This window comes from Suncus etruscus, chromosome 8, assembly GCF_024139225.1.
Source record: "Suncus etruscus isolate mSunEtr1 chromosome 8, mSunEtr1.pri.cur, whole genome shotgun sequence".
NCBI classification, from domain to species: Eukaryota; Metazoa; Chordata; class Mammalia; order Eulipotyphla; family Soricidae; genus Suncus; species Suncus etruscus.
The window spans coordinates 66,952,008-66,975,725 of NC_064855.1; the positions used below are offsets into that span (position 1 = coordinate 66,952,008).

Sequence of the window (23,718 nt, forward strand, 5' to 3'; positions counted from 1 at the left end):
GGTGGAGCACATCCTCTGAGGAGGGGGTGCAGGGCTTGGCCGGTGCAAAAAAAAAAAAAAAAAGCCTGACTCATGTCGTGGCGGCGGGCGGCGGCGAGGCGAGCTCCGGGGGCCTGAACAACTCGTGATGCTGTTGCTGCGGAGAAAAAAGCCTCATTAGCTATTCCGCAGGCGGGGCGGGGCGGGGCGGGCCACCACCCAGAGCGCTCCCTCCCTCCCTTTCTCCCGCGGCCCCCTCCCCTTTTCTCCCCGCCGCGCCCCTTCCCTTCTCCGGCCTGTGCGCACGCGCAGTCAGCCCCGCGTGAGGGGAAAAAAAAAAAAAGAGCGGACACACCTAACTCGCCCCCCGCCCCACCGCACCCCACCCCACCCCCACTCGGCCTCGGCTCAATTAGGCCGACCCGGCTTCGCAACGTCCCCACCCCTTACAGCGCCTCGGCCCGCCTTCGGCAATTTCCGACAGGGCAGGAAAGTCCCAGAGCCGAGCGTCCGGAAAAGCCCGAAGAGCTTTCGGCAATTTCCGTCAGGGCAGGCAAACCTTAGACCCGAGCGCCTCCGGAAAAGCCCGAAGAGCCGCCGCCGTCCGGCTCCGGCTCGAGCCGGCCGACTCCCTCCGACGCGCTCCCCCCCACCTCGGCTTTATGTCCGAGGCGCGGGGACGCATGCGCAGACGCCATCTTCCTCGCCTTTTTTCCTGCCCCCCTCCCAGTCCCCCTCCCTCCGTCCCTCCGCCCTCTGCGCTCGCTCGGAGCGCGCTGGCCCCGCCCCTCCCGCCGCCGCCGCCGCCGCCGCCGCCGCCGCCGCCGCCGCCGCCGCGAGAGACTGAGGAGGGGAGATACGGTGGAGCAGCCGCCGGAGTCACAACCACCGCAGACCCGCTTCCCGCACCCGCCCGCCCCGCGAGCCGGCCGGCCGGCCGCTGCAGCAGCCCGTCAGGCTTCCGAGAAGAAGAAGAAGAAGAAAGAGGACGCGGGCCGGCGGAGCTCTAGCGCACGTCGCCGCCTCAGGGGAGAGCGAGGGAGAGGGCGAGGGCGAGGGAGAGGCTCGGGCCCCCTTTTCTCCTCTCGCCTCGCCTCGCCTCGCCTCGCCTCGCCTCGCCTCGTCTCCCCTCGCCTCCTCTCCCCGCGGACGGGAGGCGAGCGAGGCGCCTGCCCTGAGGGAGGAAAATGCTCGGGCTCCATGGCTGCCAGTGATGGAGCGGTCCCTGGGCTCCCGTCGGCTCCGTCTCCGTCGCCGTCTCCGCAGCCCGGCCGTGCTCCCCCGCGAGGACCCGGCGGCGTCTCCGCGCCCCGTCGCTGGGCTCCGCGCCCCGGGCGCCCCGCCGCCGCCTCAGCCTCTCCGGCCTCCTCGGCTTTCGCCTCTTCTGCCTCCGCCTCGGCGCGGCCGGCGTCGCCTCCCGGAGCGGCCGCCGCGAGCCCAGGGGGTTTGAAAGGGGCCGCGGGGTGCGGGGGGACGAGCAGCAGCAGCAGCAGCAGCAGGAGGAGGGCGCGGGCTCCGGCTCGGAGGGGCGCTGCCAGCCGTGCGCCCCGACTCCCGGACTGACTGGGCGAGCTCTAGGTCGCTGCCTTCGTGCAGGGAGCGAGCGAGCGAGCGAGCGTTGCAAGCTTGCAAGCTTTGCAGCCCGGCGCGGAGGTTGCAAGAGGAGGAGGCGGCGGCGGAGGGCTGCAAGGGGCTGCTGCTCTTCCCAGTCGGCCCTCGGGAGAAGCGGGGCTTTGCCTCGGTTTACCCACCCACCCCTCCCTCCCTCCCTCTCCTGTCTCTCTCCCCTTCCTGCCCGCACCCCGGCCAAGCGGTCTCGAGTCCAAGAGGGGTGTGAGGCTCGAGAGGTTTTGGGGTGTGTGTTAGTGTGTGTGTGGGGAAGTGAATGACTGACTGACTGAAGGGGTCGCCCCTTCGGGTCCCTCTCGCCGCCCTCTTCGTTCCTCCATCCTTCCTCCCTCCTTCCCTTTCCCCAAGCTAGCCCTCGAAGGCACAGGAGTGGCCGGCGTCTTCAGCTCAGGAGGAGGAGGAGGTGGAGGAGGAGGAGGAGGAGGAGGAGAGGAGGCATCGCAGCCGGGCGGAGCGTCAGGTCCCGTTTTTCTTTTCTTTTCTTTTTTTTTCTTTCCTCCCCGGCGTCTTGAATACAAAGATTACGGTGGTGCAGAAGGAAATTGCACTCGCCGCCTCCTCCGCCCACCCCCACGCCGGTACCCAACACAATGCACCAGCCGCCCGAGTCCGCCGCCGCCGCCGCCGCGGCCGCTGCAGACATCAGTGCTAGGAAGATGGCGCACCCGGCTCTGTTCCCTCGAAGGGGCAGCGGGAGTGGTAGCGGCGGCAGCGCCTCTGCTCTCAGCGCAGCAGGTACCAGCGTCGGGAATAATGCCGCCGCCTCCGAGGATTTCCAGGCTCCATCGCTGCTCCAGCCGCCGCCGACTCCCGCAGCAGCGGCAGCATCGTCTTCCTCCGGACCACAGCCGCCGCCTCCACAAAGCCTGAACCTCCTCTCGCAGGCTCAGCTGCAGGCGCAGCCTCTCGTGCCCGGAGGAACCCAGATGAAAAAGAAAAGTGGCTTCCAGATCACGAGCGTCACCCCGGCTCAGATCTCCGCCAGCATGAGCTCCAACAACAGCATAGCCGAGGACACCGAGAGCTACGACGACCTGGACGAGTCGCACACGGAGGATCTGTCTTCCTCCGAGATCCTCGATGTGTCACTTTCCAGGGCTACTGACTTGGGGGAGCCAGAGCGAAGCTCCTCCGAGGAGACTCTGAACAACTTCCAGGAAGCCGAGACACCTGGGGCCGTGTCTCCCAACCAGCCCCACCTGCCTCAGCCTCACTTGCCTCACCTTCCTCAGCAGAATGTTGTGATCAACGGGAATGCGCATCCACACCACGCCCATCATCATCACCACGTCCATCATGGGCACCACCTCCACCATGGCCACCACCATCCATCCCATGCTGGCGTGGCTAGTGCATCCGTCTCCGGAGGACCTCCCCCGAGCCCAGTGTCCAGAAAACTCTCGACAACGGGAAGCTCTGACAGTGTTCTAATAGCTGCACCAACTTCTGCTGTATCATCGGGTGGCTCACCTGCATCTGTAATGACTAATATCCGTGCTCCGAGTACTACAGGCAGTATAGGTATCAACGCGGTTGCTGGCACCAATACAATGAATAATGCTAACGTTACTGCTGTGGGTAGTTATAATCCGAACGTGACAAGTAGCATGGTTGGCAGTGCTACTATCAATGCAAGCAATGTTCCTGGTGGTGCTGCTGTGAGTGCTGGGCCTGGAGTTGGCAGTAGTGTTAATGTGAATATGTTGAGTGGCATGGGCAATGGTATGACTTCTTCCTCTGCTGCTGCTAACAGTATCCCAAATGCGGCTGCGGGAATAACTGTGGGGTCACTTTCCAGTCAGCAGCAGCAGCAGCCGCCTACGGTTAACACGTCAAGGTTCAGAGTTGTGAAGTTAGATTCTAGTTCTGAGCCTTTTAAAAAAGGTAGATGGACTTGCACCGAGTTTTATGAGAAAGAAAATGCTGTCCCTGCGGCCGAAGGTGTTGTGATCAATAAGGTGGTGGAGACTGTAAGACAAAACCCAGTGGAAATGACTTCTGAGCGAGAGAGCACTAGTGGGAGTTCTGTGAGCAGTAGTGTCAGCACACTGAGTCACTACACCGAGAGTGTGGGCAGTGGAGAGATGGGAGCCCCTGTTGTGGTGGTGCAGCAGCAACAACAGCCGCAGCCACAAGCCCTTTCAGCTGTGGCCCTGCAACAGATGGATTTCAGTAGCACTGGTCCACAGAGTATTTCAGCAGTTAGTATACCGCAGAGTATTTCGCAGTCACAGATCTCCCAAGTCCAATTGCCCTCTCAAGAACTGAGTTATCCGCAAAAGCAAGGCCTTCAAGCAGTACCTCTACAAGCCACTCTTAATGCTGCAACTGGTATCCAGCCATCCCCTGTAAATGTGGTGGGTGTAACTTCCGCTTTAGGTCCTCAGCCTTCCATTTCCAGTTTGGCTCAAGCTCAACTGCCATATTCTCAGCCGGCTCCTCCAGTGCAAACCCCTCTTCCAGGGGCATCACCCCAACAGTTACAATATGGACAACAGCAACAACCAACGGTTTCTACACAGATGACCTCCGGCCAAGGTAAAGCGGTGACTCAAACTTCTACTTCAGAGTATGTACAACAGCCACCACTTCTTCAAGCAGCGGTGACCTCTGGACAGCCCAGTTCTGCAGGCGTGGGAGCAGGAACAACAGTGATTCCTATGGCTCAACCACAGAGTATCCAGCTGCCATTGAAGCCTTCAACAGTCCAAGCACAACCTGGAGGGACATCTGGCCAGCCTGCTGGCCAGGCTCAAATAGCAGCATCTGCTGCACCTACTGGCGGTCAGATTGCAAATATCGGTCAACAAGCGAACATGCCTATTGCAGTGCAGCAGTCCTCTACCCAACCCACACCTTCAGTTATTCAGCAAGGTGCTCCTCCATCTTCACAGATAGGTCCTCCTGCTCAAACCTCTATTATTCATCAGGGAGTTCCAACCAGTGCTTCAAGCCTTCCTCAACAATTGGTCATTGCACCCCAAAGTACCTTGTTAACTGTGCCTCCCCAGCCACAAGGAGCAGAATCGGTAGCTCAAGGAGTTGTTTCGCAGCAGTTGCCTGCAGTTAGTCCTTTGCCCTCCGCTAGTAGTATTTCTGTTTCTAATCAGGTTAGTTCAACTGGTCCTTCTGGAATGCCTTCTGCCCCAACAAACTTGGTTCCACCACAGAATATAGCACAAACCCCTGCCACCCAAAATGGTAATTTGGTTCAAAGTGTTAGTCAACCTCCATTGGTAGCAACTAATATAAATTTGCCTTTGGCACAACAGATACCACTATGTTCTCAGTTCTCTGCACAATCATTAGCTCAGGCAATTGGAAGCCAAATTGAAGATGCCAGGCGCCCAGTGGAACCCTCCTTAGTTGGCTTACCTCAGACTATCAGTGGTGACAGTGGGGGAATGTCAGCAGTTTCAGATGGGAGTAGCAGCAGCCTAGCAGCCTCTGCCTCTCTTTTCCCGTTGAAGGTGCTACCGCTGACGACACCCCTGGTGGATGGCGAGGATGAGAGGTAAGATCATGTCATGTTTCTGCAGACATTCCACAGATTCTGAGTTAATCTAGTAGCTTGATAAATGATGCAAAAAAAAAAAACCACAAAAAACAACTTAAAGCTTTATGTGTTTATTTATTTTTTGTACTGGAAATGTATTTTCTTGGTAAGTTTCTTTTAGAGCCAAGAATGGTTTCAGAGTGGATAGGAAATGGTATAAGTCATCCGTAAATAGTATTTGTCAGAATAACTGTTGAGCATTAAGAATAGGTTTGAGGGCACTAAGTGGTTTTGTTACTTACAAAATGCTTTTTAGAAAGATTAATCACTAACGGGAACTTAAGGTTCGCTAACCCACATAATAGGTGATCTACTCTGGAATTACCAAAACCCCTCTGATCATCTCTTGGGGGGTTGTGGTTCCCACGTTTGTTTCTTATTTGTTACACTGAACAATCCTTTTCAGTTCTACTGTATTTGATCTTAGTCTGTGAAAGATAATATTACCTGCTTTTCCAAGTCCAACTCTATACAGACCATGACCTAATCTTGGCTATGTAGTTGCCCTCAACCTGCAATTGACCAAGTTCTGTGACTAGTTTGTTGGTCATTTTTATCTGCACAGAAAGGAAATATGAATCTCAAAAAATATTTCATGGGGTAGGAGTGCATAAAGTCAAAATGACCAGTAGTTATTAACTTTGATGGTAGTATGTAGTGTTTCTTTTTGCATAGCTGATCAAAGTGGTAGCCATTTTAAAGTAAAGTCTTGTGAGGGTTGAATGTATAGGCATGAAACTAAGACTGTTCTGCTAATCTACTCCACCTGTTCTCTTCTTCCCTTGACTCCCCTCACCCCCATACATACTGTTTAAAATACATTATACATCCGTAATGTTTAAAATACATGAATAAGCCAGTGTTTTTAGAATTGGATGGGAGGTAATGCAGGTTTTTTTTTTGAGTCAGATTGTGTCTTTGAAGCTGGACTGCTCATCATCCTATTGCTTTAAACTTAAGTTGTCTTTTAAAGGAATGTTCTTTACACAAATTTGCCTTGTGAAAGTATCCTTGATGAAAATATCATAGAAGTTAAGACAAAGGCTATTCATCTTCACTGTGGAACTTTGGATAAGCTCGAAAGACATTTAATTATTTTTGTATTAGTTGGAGATTTTTGTAACTGAACTTTCATCAGATTGGAACATTTATATTCTAAATGTGTATTTGTGGATTTCACTTAGAAAAAAAGTGAGTTTTTTTTCTTTCGAAAGAATTGCAGTTTTAGAAAAAGCAAACAAAACTCAAGTTTTTTTGTGACTTTTTAATTAATTCAAAGGCATGATTAATAGAAATGATCCTGTCTTTCAAGATTTTTATTTTTAAAATTAGTCATGCAATTTAAATCTAGTTACTTAGACAAATTACCATGATGCAAAGAGAACTATTTTTCAGAGCAGACTTTTTCTTTAGTTGTCCTACTACATTTGTTAAACCTGTAAATTTATCACATGATTCAGGTACTCACCTGGAAAGGCTAATGAATGCACACCTATAATTTTAAATACCATTAATACTGAGATACCAAATTCTATGTTCTGAATGAACCCTTTGTACGATTAGGTATTCTATATGGAGACTTGAAGGATGTGAAACACCAAGTGAAAATCTCCCATTTTGAAGTCAAACCTGCCATGATTTTTGTTAATTACTATTTATGGTCTCCTGGTATAACTTACTTTTTTGGCTCTACTGGTGGTAGGCCATGAGCTTTTCACAGTTTGTTGGTGCAAACAATTAAAATCAGATGTTGCTACTTATAGAAACTATTCTAATTTATATATTAGTACAGATTTTTCTGTATATTAACTGAGAAGGATTAATTAGCAACAAATTTTGCTTTAAGACTTAAAATTAAAGGGACAAATGATAGGAAGTATGATGAAATACTGGTTAAAAGTAATTTGCCTTCAGATTACCTGTGTTGAATTTTACTACATATGTTAATCTTTAGTAATATAAACATTATTAAGACCAGAACATTTTTTGCTTCAGAGCTATCCTTTGGATTTGAAAAAATCAAAGTATTAGCTCTCTCAAGTAACCTGGAAAAAACTTTTTTCTTTTGTACTTTTTTCCCTTGATGATTTTCTTTTTTTAGTGTACTTTGAAAAGAAAGAAAGCTCATTTTTGCCTTGGGAAGGGTCTTTGAAGAAAAAAGTGATACTGATAAGAAACTTTTTTAATCTTCTTTTTTCTCATATAAGCTCTGTATCAATTGCACCTTCCTGACATGATTACCTTTATAGTTCAGCTGTTTCTTCTGAAGCATTCTTTTCACTGACGAATGTTGTTTCCTAAGATACTACCACACATTCAGTTCTAAATCTGTCTCAAAAGGGCAAGAAAGAACTAAGTAATATTTGAATAAATTAATGAGTGAACCTTTTTCTGATTTTTTAAAATAAAACCACAATTAAAAAAGTATGTTGGGGCCCAGAGAGATAGCACAGCGGTGTTTGCCTTGCAAGCAGCCGATCCAGGACCAAAGGTGGTTGGTTCGAATCCCGGTGTCCCATATGGTCCCCCGTGCCTGGTAGGAGCTATTTCTGAGCAGACAGCCAGGAGTAACTCCTGAGCATCGCCCAGTGTGGGCCAAAAACAAACAAAAAAAAGGTATGTTGTCTTTGACCTTTAGAATAGTGGTTAAGATGTGGGGATCTATAAGTTATGAAAAAAAATTAAAAAGCAAGTAGAAAGGTTTGCTTTTGATCGCTTTTCTGAGGTGATCAGAATCAGAATAATACCTCAGTCTTCTAAATATAGTCCTTGTTATGTACTAGTACTTCAAATATTTATTGAAGAAGAGTGAGAATTTTTTTTTAAAAGAAGTGATAGTTATTTTGCTTCTTTTGAGGATGGTAGTATGAGGTAAAAATATTGTGGGATTTTTTTGTTGTTGTTATATGCTTCTTTTGGTTTTGGGACCACACCTGGTGGCTGAGCTTATTAGCATTTATTTCTTGCTCTATACTTAGGGATCACTGGTGGGCTGGGCTGGGCTGGGCTGGGGTAGGTACCATATTTAGTACCAGGGATTGAACTTGGGTCAGCCTCATGCAAAGCAAGTGCCTTACCCCCGCTATATTATTGCCCTGAACCCAAAATACTAAAGTTTTTTAAAGTTTCATTTAGATGGTATGTGAGCAGTTAAATAGTATATGATTATCAAAATAAACAGTTCCTGCTGCTCCTTTCTATTTTTTTCTTTTTCAGAGCAACCTCATTCACTTCTTTTAGGGAATGGTTCTGATATATATACCAACCAGTCTCTAAATAACATGCTTACATTGCTACTATGTATGCAGCATAGATGGTTAGCAACGAGGACTCTGGATTTTAATTCAAATGCTTAGGTTTGATTCATCCTGTCATTTCACTGGATTATTAATGCTTTCTAAAGCCTTTTTGCCTCTTTTAGTGAGTGGGGAATAATAGTGTCTATTTTGCAGTTGATAAGAAATGAATTTGGAAAGTTCTTTAGACATGTGTCTATCTCCTGTACTCTCCATAAGTATTACTTTTGTCTTTAGCTTTAATAATATACTGGCTAAAAAAAAATGAAATTTTGATTCATCATCATCTACTCCAGTTACTATACTCTTAAGTATGCTACCCCTTCATATAACTGTTAAATCCTTCCCACCCTTGTCTGTACCCCAGCTCTCCTATTAGGTACAGGATGTGAGCATATATGGTAATGGGTCCTCTTCTCAAGCTTTCATCTATCATTGTTTTTCTTCTAGGTTGATACCCCATTTTTAAAAGTTTGGAGGTTTTACATTTTGTTATGGAGCCTTTCAATGTCTAGCCATTCATGTATTTGGCTTAGAGCTCAGTGTAAGGAGACTAAAGAACTGGAAAGTTCTGTGCTGTTTCTTAACAGCTTCACCATTCAGTCATTGAGCTGGAGTTGTCTTCCCCCCCACCTTGGGCTTAATTTTCTACTATCTCTAATTCAGTTTTTCAAAAGGTGATTCTTGAACTGTTCAGAGAGCATAGATGTTATCATTTCTTTTTTCCTTTCATGTCTTTCTGTTCTTGACTGATTGCTTTTCTAGATTTACTATACAGTTATTAGCCTGATCTCTTCCCTTCTTTTTGTCCTGTCGTTAAATTTTCATTTTTAGTGGCCTTTTTGAGAAGTCTGGAGAAATTCTGATTGCACATATATTATGTTTGACCTCTTGCGTTCTTTCTCTTTCTCTTTTTTAAAAATTTTATCTTTCCCTCTTTTATTCTTTAAATTTTTGGACGTTTTTAAGATTGTATTTGTTTTGTAGCACACTGGAATTTTACAATGACATGGGTACTTGTATAGATAGATGTCTCTCTTTTTCATTTGTGGTGCTGATGAGTACTTGGTATGCCTTTTTACCCTGGAAACAATTCTGGAATGAAATTTTTCTTGAATGAAATTGTTGATTACTTCTTTGCATTTTCTTTTTCTGAGACTCCTCCTATTCAGATAAAGTATACCCTCTTGATCCTCTTGATTTTCTCACAATTTGTTTCTTTTTGTTATGCTTCCATTGTTTTTTTTAAAAATCTATTATCATATATTTAATTCCAAGAACTTTTTTTTCTTTTTTTCTTTGTTTTTGGGTCACACCCGGCTGCGATCTGGGGTTACTTCTGGCTGTGGGCTCAGAAATTTCTCCTTGTAGGCTTGGGGGGAACCATATAGAATGCTGGGATTTGAACCACCATTCTTCCTGGATTTTGTTTTCTTTTTAAATAATATCCTGTTTTAATAAGAGTACTTGCTTTCAGCTGTCTGAATGTTAATTTTTTTTTTAAATTTCTTTTCTCTATGTCATCTGTATACTCTGGTTTTCATCTTCCTTTGGTTTGCTTGCTTTTTTTTACTTTCATGTCATAGTCTTTCGTCAGATTGGTGGTGAAAGAAAGGGTAGGGGAGTAAAATGCTGATTAGTCGTCTTGTTAGTTTTACGATATGGTAGCCCTATTGGGCTGTTTGGTTGAAGGATTTTATATTATCATCTCTTTTCTTCCTTGATCCTTGGGATCCTGGTATTTTATGTTCTACAATGTATTTTTAGTATTTTTTCTGTATGTGTATTGAGGTTAAGATTAGCACTTTGGATCTTTGAGGCTGGTTGCTTCCTAAACAAACTTTTAAGCATTTTAACTTCCTTTAGCACACCTCTCCCCCACATCCCACTTCAGATGTATGTAGGACTGCCAATTCCTGAGTCTTTAGGGGGGATTTTACAGTTTAAACTGGGTTTGTTCTTGGCTTTCTCCACTGTTTGCTAAAGATTTGATTTTCTAGTGTTTGCTAAGTCATTTATCACTCAACCATCTGCTTTCTGGCTTCCAAATTTTTGTTGCTATTGTCTTTTCTGCTTTTAAAGATTTTTTTTGTGGACTTACAATTTTATATCTTGAAAAATAAATTCCCTTTTTGTTCTTTCAATGAGCTTTTAGAATAAGAGTGAAAAGTAGATGCATTTTGTTTTACTATTATGACACAACTCTTTCATCTGTATTTGAAATACTATAATATAGCAATACAGTTAATACTGTACTATAAATATAGACTTGCTATTTTAATAAAGCTATTTTAAGATTTGACCTCATGAGTATATAATTTTTCAAGTGGAATTGCTTGACTTACATTGGTCAGAAGTACAAATAGTATGTAATTCATTTTTCAGTTTACAGAAGTGATTAAAAATGTTAGGATTAGGTTGTTAATATTTACTATCACATAACCAATTCAGACTTGGGAATTGTATCATAATCACTAACAAACTAAAAATTATGTAGTTTACTGGAGAGGCAAAGTTATACTAGGTTATGTACATAGTTATAAAGCAGAGAGCTAAAATATTGATTCATTTTTCCAATGAAAAATCTAGTAGTGGAAGGAGAGAAAGGACAGAGAATTGGAACACTCTTTATCTGGGGGAGCTTCTGCTTTCATCTTCACCATAGTCCCTCAAGCCTTGAGCCAGGAGTAGCATTTCTCCCTCCTAGCACTATCTAGTGTGGCTAGAACCAAAAACAAACCAAAAAAAATCTAGTGTTGCTTCTACTTACTAATAAGCAAAGAGTTTAGAGAGAAGCCCACTAAGAATGAAATGATTATATGCTTAAAATCAGGCTCCACTGATAATGGAAAATAATCACAAAACATACCCAGTATTTACTTATAAATCCCTCAGTGAGAAAAAGGTAAATTATCTCAGGGCTATATATGTAATGCAGCAGACATTCAGATGTAAAATGAATTAAGAGTGTTTATTTTGTGGAAAGTCACATGAAAATCATCTTAAGGGATACTTAATTTTGTAATTTAAATTTGGTCTAGTAACATTGGCTTCAGAGTTGAAAAACAAGCATATTTTGTTTCTTGCTTAATAAAGTTTAATTAAAAATATGAAACTGCAAAAAGACCTGTTTTGGTGCTGCAATATTAGAATCAGGCTGCAACTTTATAACCCTGGTGGCTGGTTTCTGCTGTGTCACTGTTAGTGTTGAATATGCCATGTTAAGAATATGTTATAATGATGTATTAAAAAAACGATATAAGGGCAACATTTTAAAGCAGGTTTATATTATTATAAAATTATTTACAATGCATTTTTAATTCTAGGTTGCTATTTTTTCCTAGTCATTCTTAGATTTAGAAATATAATTTAGATGCCACATTGACCCTTCCCCCCAATCTTTACTCACCAGCTTAACCAGTAAATCGTACTTGACCTTTTAGGTTCATCAAGCCTGGTTGACCTTCGTTTTCCCTTCTTGAAACACCCATTTGTACATCCATTTGCTTTTGGTGATAGCCTTTCTTTTTTTGCCATTCATCTGGCCACTCCTTTTAGCCTTTTTCAGATTTATTGCCTCTATTAGACACTTAGCATTGAAGTTTTACTGGATTTCTGAATTTTTTTTTTTTTTTTTACTACCCTTTTTCCCCTAGACAATCATCTCTTTTAGGCTCTCTATACTTCTCTTGTTATAGCTTTAGACTGGTTGTCATTTGCAACTCTAACATCTCCTTGCATTCTTTTTGTTGTTGTTGTTGTTTGGGGGGGTCACACCCGCAGTGCTCAAGGATTACTCCTGGCTCTATGCTCAGAAATTGCTCCTGGCAGGCTCAGGGGACCATATGGGATGCTGGGATTCGAATCACCGTCCTTCTGCATATAAGGCAAACGCCTTACCTCCATGCTATCTCTCTGGCCTTCCTTGCATTCTTATAGGTCTCTTCGTTTCCTCTAAAAAGTTCATGAAACATAACTTCAATTTTTTTTCTTTTATCCTCTTCATTTTACAAACATGAGAATTCCTGTTAGGCCCTTTGTATCCTTTGACCTACTGTGCATATAAAGATAAATTCACATTTCTTTTTAAATTATCTATAGCCACTCTTTTTATTTTTGGTTTTTGGGCTAACCCAGTGATGTTCAAGGGTTACTTCTGGCAATGCGCTCAGAAATCGCTCCTGGCTTGGGGGACCATATGGGACTCCGGGGATCAAACCACTTGTGCAAGGCAGACACCCTACTGTTGTGCCACTGCTATTGTCCTCTAAGCCATTCTTATACATTCTACTCTTATGTACCATAGTAACTTTCTTGCATACATTTTTGCGCGTCTCTTGTGTATCTTATGGTCACAATGATACTCTTAAAATTTAAATCTGTTTAGGATGTGTGTGCACAACATCCCTTAAAGTCATATTTCTTTTAAGATAATTAAAACTTGCTATTTTTGCTTCTGACCTAATGTACCACTTTCTCCTTTTATGTGTTTCAGCTGCTTCCTATCAGTTTTTCTAGTTACCAGGCATTCTTCCCCTCTATTCTACCTTTAAAGTATTGACTGTTACTTTTTGCTAGGTCTTCTGACATAATAGCTTTGTTCATAACTTTTTTAGCTGTGTTTATAACTGGTTTATAGAACCTTGTTCTTTTATAATGCCTTTTACAGTTTGTCATTTATGTGTTTGTATGATTACCTTTGTAAGTTTCATAATTGGGGTGTTTGGTTTGCAGCTGTGTATGAAAAATAAACTCCAGTACTGTCAAGTGCTTTTCTATAACTACTTGATAATAGAAACTCAGTAATAATCTGCTTAGTGAATAAAGCATCAAAGACACATTTTTGGGAGTGGGTCTGGTTTTGGATACTTCCCAGCAGTGGTTCCACAGTATTAGAGGTAGTAGACATATATGGTTCTGAGGATTAGACTTGGCTTCATGTGTGCCAGGCATGTGCTTGTAGCCCTTTGAACTATCTTACCTTGCTACAGGAAAATATATCTTCAGTATTGGCTTAAGACAAGGAGAACTTATCTTTTAAAAACTATTTAATGTACATATATATTTTTTGGTTTTTGGGCCACACCTGGTGACACTCAGGGGTGACTCCTGGCTATATGCTCAGAAATTGCTCCTGGCTTGGGGGACCATAAGGATCGCAGGGGAATTGAATTGCAGTTCATCCTAGGCTAGCTCGGGCAAGGCAGATGCCTTACTGCTTGCACTCCTGCTCTGGCCTCTATTTAATATATTTTAATGATAAATAAGTTCTATGTAGATAATCCTTTGGAAAGCACTACTTTTCCCTTAATAGAAATGATTGAGAATTAATCATATTTTGCTCTTTTTGTCAATCAGGGCAATGTTTTCTTGTTTGCAACATGTACTTTGTTTTAGTTTTTGTGTATTTATTTATGCCAATAAATTTTTCAGCTTGAATCAAACAAAGCAGTGCTTTATTTATTCAAAAATTAGAATATCAGTATTCTCTATCCATATTGACTCTCTGGCTATTTCGTAAATAATGGTTCATAAATGTCTTCAAGCAATACTTTGGGAGTTGGATAAAATTTTAGCTGTTTAAATGATAAGCATTTAACTTATGAAGACTGTTTGTATTAGGAGAGTTTTCTGTATTAAATATTTTAGTGAGCATCGAGCACATTCTTTAATTATTCTAGTTAGTTACTAAACTAGTAGAGAGTTGTATAAAAGGAGAACTCTGAGAAAAGGTTGGAAGTTATCAGAATTAATATTAAACTTGATTGATTATAGGTATTAAATAGGAATTAAAAATCAGTAAGGAGTTTGCACGTCAAGCCATGTACCTCTATTGAACATGTGTCTCGCTTGCTTATTTTCACTCCGGAGAAGTCCATGTTTTTCCTTGAGCACATATTAACCTACTCTTCTTAACTTTTAGGCAAGTTTAATTAATTAAACACTTTCTTGCTACTAAGAGATGAAAAGGATGAGACCTGATGTGTGATGATGTGCAATTACAACTGTAATATTGTAAGGCAATTACAACTTGTAATTACAACTAATGCAATATGATACGTTGGTGGTCCTGAGAGTCTAAAGGTTTTCAAAACCTATTTGTGAACATTCCCATGTTAAATCTCGTCATTAGACTTTTCTTAGTGTAAAGGTGAAACAAAAGAATGTATTGACTAGTTACTATACTTTGAAGGTGTAAACAATTAAAATAATACCTAGCATTAAGTTTTTGTTATTTAGCTACAAAATATTTCTAGTGGCAGTACTAATAAAACTTCACTCTTGCTCGATTTATTTTGGTTTGTGACGAAGTGCTTTGAAATAAACGATCTTCTCTTTAGTCCTAAGAATCTCAAAGTTGATAAGATGCTTTCAATTTTCACAGAGGAAGAAACTGAGTCTGGCATTCATTATTTGTCAGTAATTAGGTACTCTAATCCTGCATGTTTTTCTCTTGTTCAGATACTTTGTGGTTTAGCAGTAATAGTGGATTGAAAATTATAGCCTTTTATTTTGTTTGTTTTGTTTTTGTTTTGGGGCCACACCCAGTGATGCTCAGGGGTTACTCCTGGCTGTACTCAGAAATCCCTCCGGGCTCGGGCGACCTTATGGAATGCCTGGGATCTAACCCAGGTCCATCCTGGGTCAGCCGCGGGTAAGGCAAATGCCCTACTGCTGTGCTATGGATTATAGCCTTTCTTATATATAAGATTGTCTTAGGTACTTTACTTACATACATTTATACATATGTTTAGATATATAAACTTTTCAGAATAGCCATATGAGGTATAAACACTCTTGTTATTCCCATTTTTCAGGCAAGAAAATGGAATCATCTTATTCAAGGTCACAGAATAAATGGGAGATAGGATTTAAATCCAGGCAGTCTGGTTCTATAGTTTATGTTCCTATTTGGGTGGGTGGGTATGTGGGGAGTTTCTCTGGGCTTACTCCTGACTGTGTACTCAGGGCTAATTCCTGGGATGCTTAGGGGACCTTATAGAGTGCCAGGTATTGAACCTGGGTTGACTGTGTGCAAGGCAAGTGTCATACTCCTATCACTGTGGCCTTTATAGTGTATGTTATGCATGACTTTTGTGTTTTATTGACTCTGGCATATGATTAGAACTGAGGATTTAGACTTAATTTCTTCAACTTAACTGCATTGGAAGGCACTGGAAATTGCAATTAAGAAAGCTTATCATGGGGCCGGGAAGGTGGCGCTATAGGTAAGGTGTCAGCCTTGCAAGCACTAGCGTAGGACGGACCTCGGTTCGATCCCCCGGTGTCCCATATGGTCCCCCCAAGCCAGGGGCGATTTCTGAGCGCATAGCCAGGAGTAACCCCTGAGCGTCAAACGGGTGTGGCCCAAAAACCAAAAAAAAAAAAAAAAAAAAAAAAAAAAAGAAAGCTTATCATTTCAATTAAGAAAGCTTATCATTTCTTCAAATAGTTTTTTGTTGTATTCAGGACACACTCAGTTGTACTCAGGGACAACTCCTAGCTCTGTGCTTGGATGTCCTTTGGGGACATCTTATAGTGCCAGGGACTGAACTTTGCAGACCTGTGGCATGTAAAGAATACAATCAGCCCTTTCTAATCCTCTTCAGGAACTCTGATTTTGAAAGTGTGAATGGGGATGCTACTCTTATTCATAACTCAGTATTTAAGCTCATAAGAATAAGAACCTTACTTGGTAATTTATAAAATTCCTTGTGCCTGCAGTACTGTGTATCCAGTATTCAAACTATAGGTTGACTGAGTTCAGATATTAGCAGGGAAAAAAATTTCAACAAACATCTAGGCTAGGTATATAATTTTTGTCTAAATACCTGTTATCATTATGTTCATAGCTGTTTAGATAGGAATAAGATGTTGCTATACATCTTATATTTAATAAGGTAGACATATATAATCAAACAATTGTTATTCTAAAAAAATACGTACGATATGGAGCCAGAGCTAGGGCATCTGCCTTATATAAAACTGACCTGGATTCAATTCCTGGCACTTTGTCTATTAACCTAAGCCTTACAGGAGGAATACCTGAGAGCAAAGCCAGGAATAATCTTTCACACCAGCTTGTGTGCCCCAAAACCAAAATCCAAAAAAAAAAAAAAGCATAAGATATATGGCAGTTTTATGTAGTTACTGTATAAAATAGTTTTATATTGTATAAAACTATAAAATATGCTAAATAAAATATACAGTTTTAATAATAAATTACAAACATGTATTTCCCCCAAGCCAGGGGCTATTTCTGAGTGCATAACCAGGAGTAACCCCTGAGCATCAAACAGGTGTGGCCCAAAACAAACAAACAAACAAACAAACAAACAAAAAGTGAGTTTCAGGCATGAAAATATTAGAAATGGGAGAAATGTGGGGGTGTGAGGGAAGGAACCTGGGACCACTGGTGGAGGGAAGTTGGCACAGCTATTAGGATTGGTTCTGGAACACAGTCTAAAACTCAACTGAATAACTTTGTAATTCATGATTCTTTAATATTATTTTTTTAAAAATGGTAGGAATGGGGCCGGGAAGGTGGCGCTAGAGGTAAGGTGTCTGCCTTGCAAGCGCTAGCGTAGGACAGACCACGGTTAGATCCCCCGGCGTCCCATATGGTCCCCCCAAGCCAGGGGCGATTTCTGAGCGCATAGCCAGGAGTAACCCCTGAGCATCAAATGGGTGTGGCCCAAAAACAAACAAACAAACAAAATGGTAGGAAATACATTTTAGATATCAGGCAGTAGTTCTCACCAAAATAAGAAGTGACTAAAGATTGAATTGGGGAGTTATTTAGACCTTCAGTACATTTTATTTAGTTAAAGACTAGTCTATAGGCTGGCATGATAACACAATGGGTAGAATCCAGGTTCAGTTCCCGGCATGGTTTCCCTTAACAGTTCCCTGAGTCTGCCAGGAGAACCTGAGTGCCACAGGGTTTGGCCCAAAACCAAAAAAGAAAAATACTAGTCTATAGGGTCACTATTTGAATTAAAGTGGGGCATATACTTGGAGGCACAGAAAGCCTGTCAAAATTATTTTTCTGTTATCTGTTAAAGAGGATAAATTTGGAAGATAATGATTTTCACTGTAAAATTATTCCATAGGTCAACCGTTTGGTTAGTAGATTTTTCTATTTTTAAAAATACTGTGTTCGGGGCTGGAGCGGTGGTGCAGTGATAAGGCATTTGCCTTGCATGCGGCTGACCTAGGAGTAACCCCTGAACATCACTGGGTATGGCCCCAAAACAAAACAAAACAAAACAAAACAAAACAAAACAGAAAAACAAAAAACCAAAACACCTGTGTTCACATTCCTAGCTTCTCTTTCCAATGTTTTGCATATTATTATGGAAAAGAAAGAATAAATTTCCAGAACTGTTCATAGACACAGTTGTGAAGATTTGAAGGATATGTTGTAATAAACTTTAGGTAGTATTTTTATTTTGTAATTAAGTGTTTTTATAAGCTTTATTCACTCCAGTAATATAAAGAAGCAGATTTTTTTGGCTAGTAGTGAGAATAAGTCCAAGTGATTGAGCTATTTTAGCATTGGTTCTTTACATTAGTGATCATAAGTTTTGTCTGCTTTCTTTTAATACTAACCAGACTACATTGTCGGTTTATTTTTTTCAGGGAAGTGGAAAGAGGAGGAATTATTTCTCGCCTATCCCCTGGGCACTCCTAGGGCTCTACCAAAAGGAAAACGGCATAGTTTTATTTAAAGTATGAAAGCATTAATACCATCATTAATGCTAAATGTGAATAATTTTTCTGTTTTGTCTTGGGTTGCACCTGAAGTTACTTAGGGTGTTACTCCTGGCTCTGCACCCAGGAACTACTTCTTCCAGGCTTAGGGGACGTGGGATGCTGGGGATTGTTCAGGTTGGCTGTGTGCAAATAAATGTCTTACCTACTGTACTATTGCTCTGGCCCCTAAAGTGAATGATCTTATTGAATTTTAAATGTCATAAAACTTACTTCTCTCCTTACAGATGCCTTTTCCCACTATATTTATAATTTTCAAAGTATGAGAATATATTTATGTTTATGTGTGGATCTGCATACATTGGAGCCAATTTTGAAAGACATTTTGAAATTACCCTTACAGGTTTGGGATAGGATCTTATTTAATAAATACGTGCAGAGTATATGTACAGCACTTAGGAGAGCCAATGTTGAATTTAAGTATATGTATTTGTATATATGTGCATACATTATGCCTGAAAGAGAAAGATAAATGTACAGAATCCATATTACTATTATTTTTGATCCTTTGCTTCAGTTCTTTTTATACATTTTGATTTCATTTTATTTAAATGATGGTACCTTTGTAAATCTGATTTAAATCTGTAAGCCTGATTGAGAATATCTTTAGAACCAAATCCTATAAATGGAAACTGATTACATTAGAATGTGTTGAGATTCTAATATAGTAGAAGTGGGCATCAGAGGTAAAGATCACTTACATTTGGCATTTGAGAGAAGTTTGCTAGGTTTGGTGGTTAGTAAAACTTGATTTCCACAAATAGAAATTGAAGTATCTTTGGGGTTGGAGAGATAGTCCATTGGGAAGAGCACTTGCATTGCATGTGGCTCTCCTGGGCTCTATACCCTATATCCACCTATATGATCTCTCAGCACTGCCAGGAGTAATATCTGATTGTAGAGCCAAGAGTAACCAAATCAAATATTTGTCATAAAAGACTTCTGGAGCTTAAGTGTTGTTATAGCAGTTAGAGCACTTGCCTTTTATGTGGCTGACTCAGGTGCTGGGGAACGAATCTGGGTTAGTTATGTGCAAGGAAAATACCCTTTCTGTTGTACTAATTCTCCAGCCTCCAGGCAACTCATTTGTTCCTCTGATCACCTCTAGAAGGGACCCTGAGCATGGAAAGGGGAGTAGGCCCTGAACACATCCAGTTGTGGTCCTAAAGTAAACTACTAAAACAAATTAAAAAATAAAGTTACTACTCTGTGTAGTATGAATTGGCTAATAAAATACTTAACTACAATTATGCCACCTCAAGATTTGCTTTGGAATATTTTTACTAATTATCTTTCTCAATGCAGATTAGATAGTTCTATGAAAAGAAACTGGTTTTTCTCATTTGAGATCATTTTAATCCTTTAAAAAAATTGGCTATCCTAGTTTTTTCTTTTATAAAGAAATTGTTTATGCTTAATATTAATTTTATAGTTTTTTGGTTGTGTTCTTTCAGATAATTTGTGGTACATTCAAACTATGGTAATGGTTCTCTGTTGGAATATACATAAACTTAAAAATTACTTTTTATTTTGTTTCTTCAAGTATATTGTTTTTTTTTGTTTGTTTGTTTGTTTGTTTTTTTGTTTTTTTGGGTCACACCCGGCAGTGCTCAGGGGTTACTCCTGGCTGTCTGCTCAGAAATAGCTCCTACCAGGCACGGGGGACCATATGGGACACCGGGATTCGAACCAACCACCTTTGGTCCTGGATCAGCTGCTTGCAAGGCAAACACCGCTGTGCCATCTCTCCGGGCCCCAAGTATATTGTTTTAGGTCTAAGGTGATGAGGTGAATTGGAAAATCCCTGATTTGGGCTACCTTGCTATTCACTGGTCAGGTACTGATAAATCACCAAATATCTGGGACTTGAAGCTAGAGAGAGACTATGGCAGTCGGGCATTTGCCTTGTAGGTGGCCAAATCTTATTGACCACAAAGTGTTCCATATGGTCCCTTGAGCCCACTAAGAGTGACTTCCTAAATGCAGAGCCAGGAGTAACCACTGAGATGCCTGGTATGACCCAAAAACAGCAACAAAAAATATGTGGGATGACTTTCCTTTTTACTCTTTTTTAAAAGAATACAATTTGTCTTACTTTCTTTTGTTTTTGGTTTTTGGGCCACACTCAGCAGTGCTCAGGGGTTACTCCTGTCTTTGTACTCAGAAATTGCTCCTGGTGGGCTTGGTGGACCATATTGGATGTGAGGGATTAAATTCTGGTCAGCCACATGGAAGACAAATGTCCTCCCTGTACTAACACTGGCCTGGAGCGCACTATCACCCTGGTGGTTTGGCTTAGCTTTTCTTTTAGAGTAGAGCACATCTTATTGTTGCTTGATGTTCCACATTATTGTAGAATTTGAATAAGGGATTAGACTGATTCCTGATATGTTCATTTTTTGTTATTTTTTTCTTGGAAATACCAAGCATTTTGTTATTTACTAGTTATTTTATGTAATAACAGAATTTTTATGTTTGCAAAACTGGCTGTATTTTATTGATTAGCATTTTATTTATTTTGAGGTTTCAGGGAAGAAGGGTTGATTCATATTGAAGAATATGTTCAATTTAGATAATCTTTGTTTCTTGGCTCCATTCTTGAATCCTTTATTAGAAAAACCAGGGTTCTGCAAGTTTTGTGAACAAGAATATTTATGTGGGGTATGTAACCTTTGAATTATTAACTATTTCCTTTAACTGTCTTTTTTAAAAGTATATTTTTTAAGTATTTTGGCTTTTGGGTCACATCTGGCAGTTCTTGGGGTTACTCCTGGCTCAATGCTTGGGATTCACTCCTGGTGCTCAGAGGACCATGTGGTACCAGGGATTGACTCAGGCCTCTTGTAAGTGCTTCAACCTGTTGAATTTTCTCTCATTCCCTGAATTGACAAACTCTTTAGCTTTTTTATTTAACTTTTTTATTTTTTTAGCAATTTTTTTTATTGGATTGATGAATTCGTAGGGGATCTGAGGATTGCATAATAGAGATTATTCTAGAATTACTATAATTGGCTGATGAATTATTATAGATTTATTTATATTATCAAATTGTCATTTTACTACTAGATGATGGAACTACTATATCATTAAGTGATTAGACGTACAAACTATTCAACCAATAATTCTGGAGATTGTTTAGACTCCACTGTCAAGCAGTGAGTGGTAACAGCTAACAACTTTGGATATTAGTGCTTAGACTCATGAGTAAGGCTTTTAAAGTTCTTTGGTTCCTAGAATGACACTGTTCTATAGATGTGACTGGTGTTTCTCATGTAATTCTCCATGTTAATTATTTTTTTAATACAGTTAAGCATTTTCTACACAAAATGACAAAAATTTCGCTAAGGAATAGTTTGTTTGAATTTGGAGAATTTACTTATGTGGTATCTAATTTCTGAAGAATATATTGTACATAGATAATTTTGTCACATGAGTATTTTAAAATATCATGTTCGTAGTGTTCTATTTTGTCAGTAAACTTTTGCTCCAGTTTGTTGATTCTTTTTTTTTTTTTTTTTTTTATTTATTTATTTTTTTTTGGTTTTTGGGTCACACCTGGCAGTGCTCAGGGGTTATTCCTGGCTCCAGGCTCAGAAATTGCTCCTGGCAGGCACAGGGGACCATATGGGGCGCCAGGATTCGAACCGATGACCTCCTGCATGAAAGGCAAACGCCTTACCTCCATGCTATCTCTCCGGCCCCTAGTTTGTTGATTCTTAATAAAACTTTTAAGCATAAGATAATCAAATTAAGATTAAACAATTTGTTTTGGACTCTACCCAGAGAGATATTCTGTACTTACTCCTTGCTCTGTATTCAGGAATTAATCCAGGTGATGCCCAGAGGAGAATATGTGAGTTGAAAGATTGAATATAAGTTGGTCATATACTAAGCCCAGGCCCTCTACCTACTGTACTCTCTTTGGCCTCTAAAGTACTTTTTAAATTAGAGAGCTCTTTTTTTTAAGGGAGAATATTACCAATTGAATCATAATAGAACATTCTGTACTCAGATATTGAATTTTAAATTATTAGAACTGATATTTTCATTACATGTAGTGCTATTTTTTTTATTTTTAGCCACACTCGGTGGAACTTGAGTCTCACCTGACTCTGTGCTCAGAAACCACTCTGGCAGGTACTAGGGACAATATTGGATGCTGGGATTTGAACCCAGGTCGGCCATGTGCAAGGCAAATGCTCTACCTTCTGTACTATTGCTCTGGCCATAGGCATCTTATCTTTTTTGTTTTTGTTTTGGTTTTTGGGTCACATCTGGCAGCACTCAGGGGTACTCCTGGCTCTATGCTCAGAAATCACTCCTGGCAGGCTCGGGGGACCATATGGGATGCTGGATTCGAACCATCGTCCTTCTGCATGTAAGGCAAATGCCCTATCTCCATGCTATCTCTCTGGCCCCAGCATCTTATCTTTTTTTTTAAATAGTGGATCTAGTTTTCTTGATTTTGTTTTCTGTTTTTGCTTATAAACAGTAGAATTGTGAAAGGAATTCACTAGAATTCAGTGAGTTGTTGAATATTAAAAAAAAAATCTATTTTAAAAGATAAGCTGTTGGGGCTAGAGCCATAGTACAGTGGTAGGGAGGGTACTTGTCTTGCATGCAGTCTCCCTGGTTTAATCTTCAACATTCAATATGGGTCCCTGAACTTGCTGGATGTGATACGTAAGTGCATAGCCAGGTGTAAGCTCTGAATACTGCTGGGTATAGGCCCCTCCTGTCTCCAAAAGTGGTATAAATTGATCAGTTTATTTTTAATAGCAATATAATATAAATTTTATTTATATAAAATAAATAATGGTCCATAATTTTAATTTTTAATATGAAATAGCCCAAAGTTGCTGGAAGCCAGTAATTTAATATTTTATGCAAATTGATTTATAGCATTTGTTGACATTTTGCTTATCTATATCAATAAATGTATATAACCACACATATACATATTTAGGGTTTATTTTTATTTCAGAGGACACAGGACAATGTCTAGCTGTGCTAGGATGCCACACTGCCCATTATTCATATAAGACATAAGCTCCTTTTAGGATTTCCTGCTCCTTTATCAAAAATTAGGTGGTTGTATGTCTGGAGAACATTTTCTGAGTATTCAAGCCTATTCCACTGATCTGAGGACCTGTCCTTATTCCAATACCATGCTGTTTTGATAACTATTGCTTTGTAGTACAGTTTAAAGTTGGGGAAAGTAATTCCTCCCATATTCTTTTTCCCAATGATTGCTTTAGCTATTCGAGGGTGTTTATTGTTCCAAATGAATTTCAAAAGTGTCTGATCCACTTCTTTGAAGAATGTCATGGGTATCTTTAGAGGGATGGCATTAAATCTGTATAATGCCTTGGGGAGTATTGCCATTTTGATGATGTTAATCCTGCCAATCCATGAGCAGGTGTCAGGAGAGATGAAGTCATGAAATTTTCCTATACATGGATGTACACAGAATCTATTATGCTG

General features: G+C 41.0%; 1 protein-coding gene across 2 annotated transcripts in view; it reads left to right on the forward strand.

Annotated features, from left to right (window-relative positions):
- The first annotated feature begins 2,143 nt into the window (after positions 1–2,143).
- The window catches only part of TSC22D1 (TSC22 domain family member 1), a 121,654-nt gene continuing 100,079 nt past the window's right edge, over positions 2,144–23,718 (forward strand). Inside the window, exon 1 of one of the 2 annotated variants that reach the window (XM_049778757.1) lies at positions 2,144–5,122. In XM_049778757.1, coding sequence (XP_049634714.1) covers positions 2,199–5,122 — 2,924 coding nt within the window. In that variant the 5' untranslated portion in view covers positions 2,144–2,198. The remainder of the gene's footprint in view (positions 5,123–23,718) is intronic. The other variant, XM_049778755.1, reaches the window with a different exon arrangement.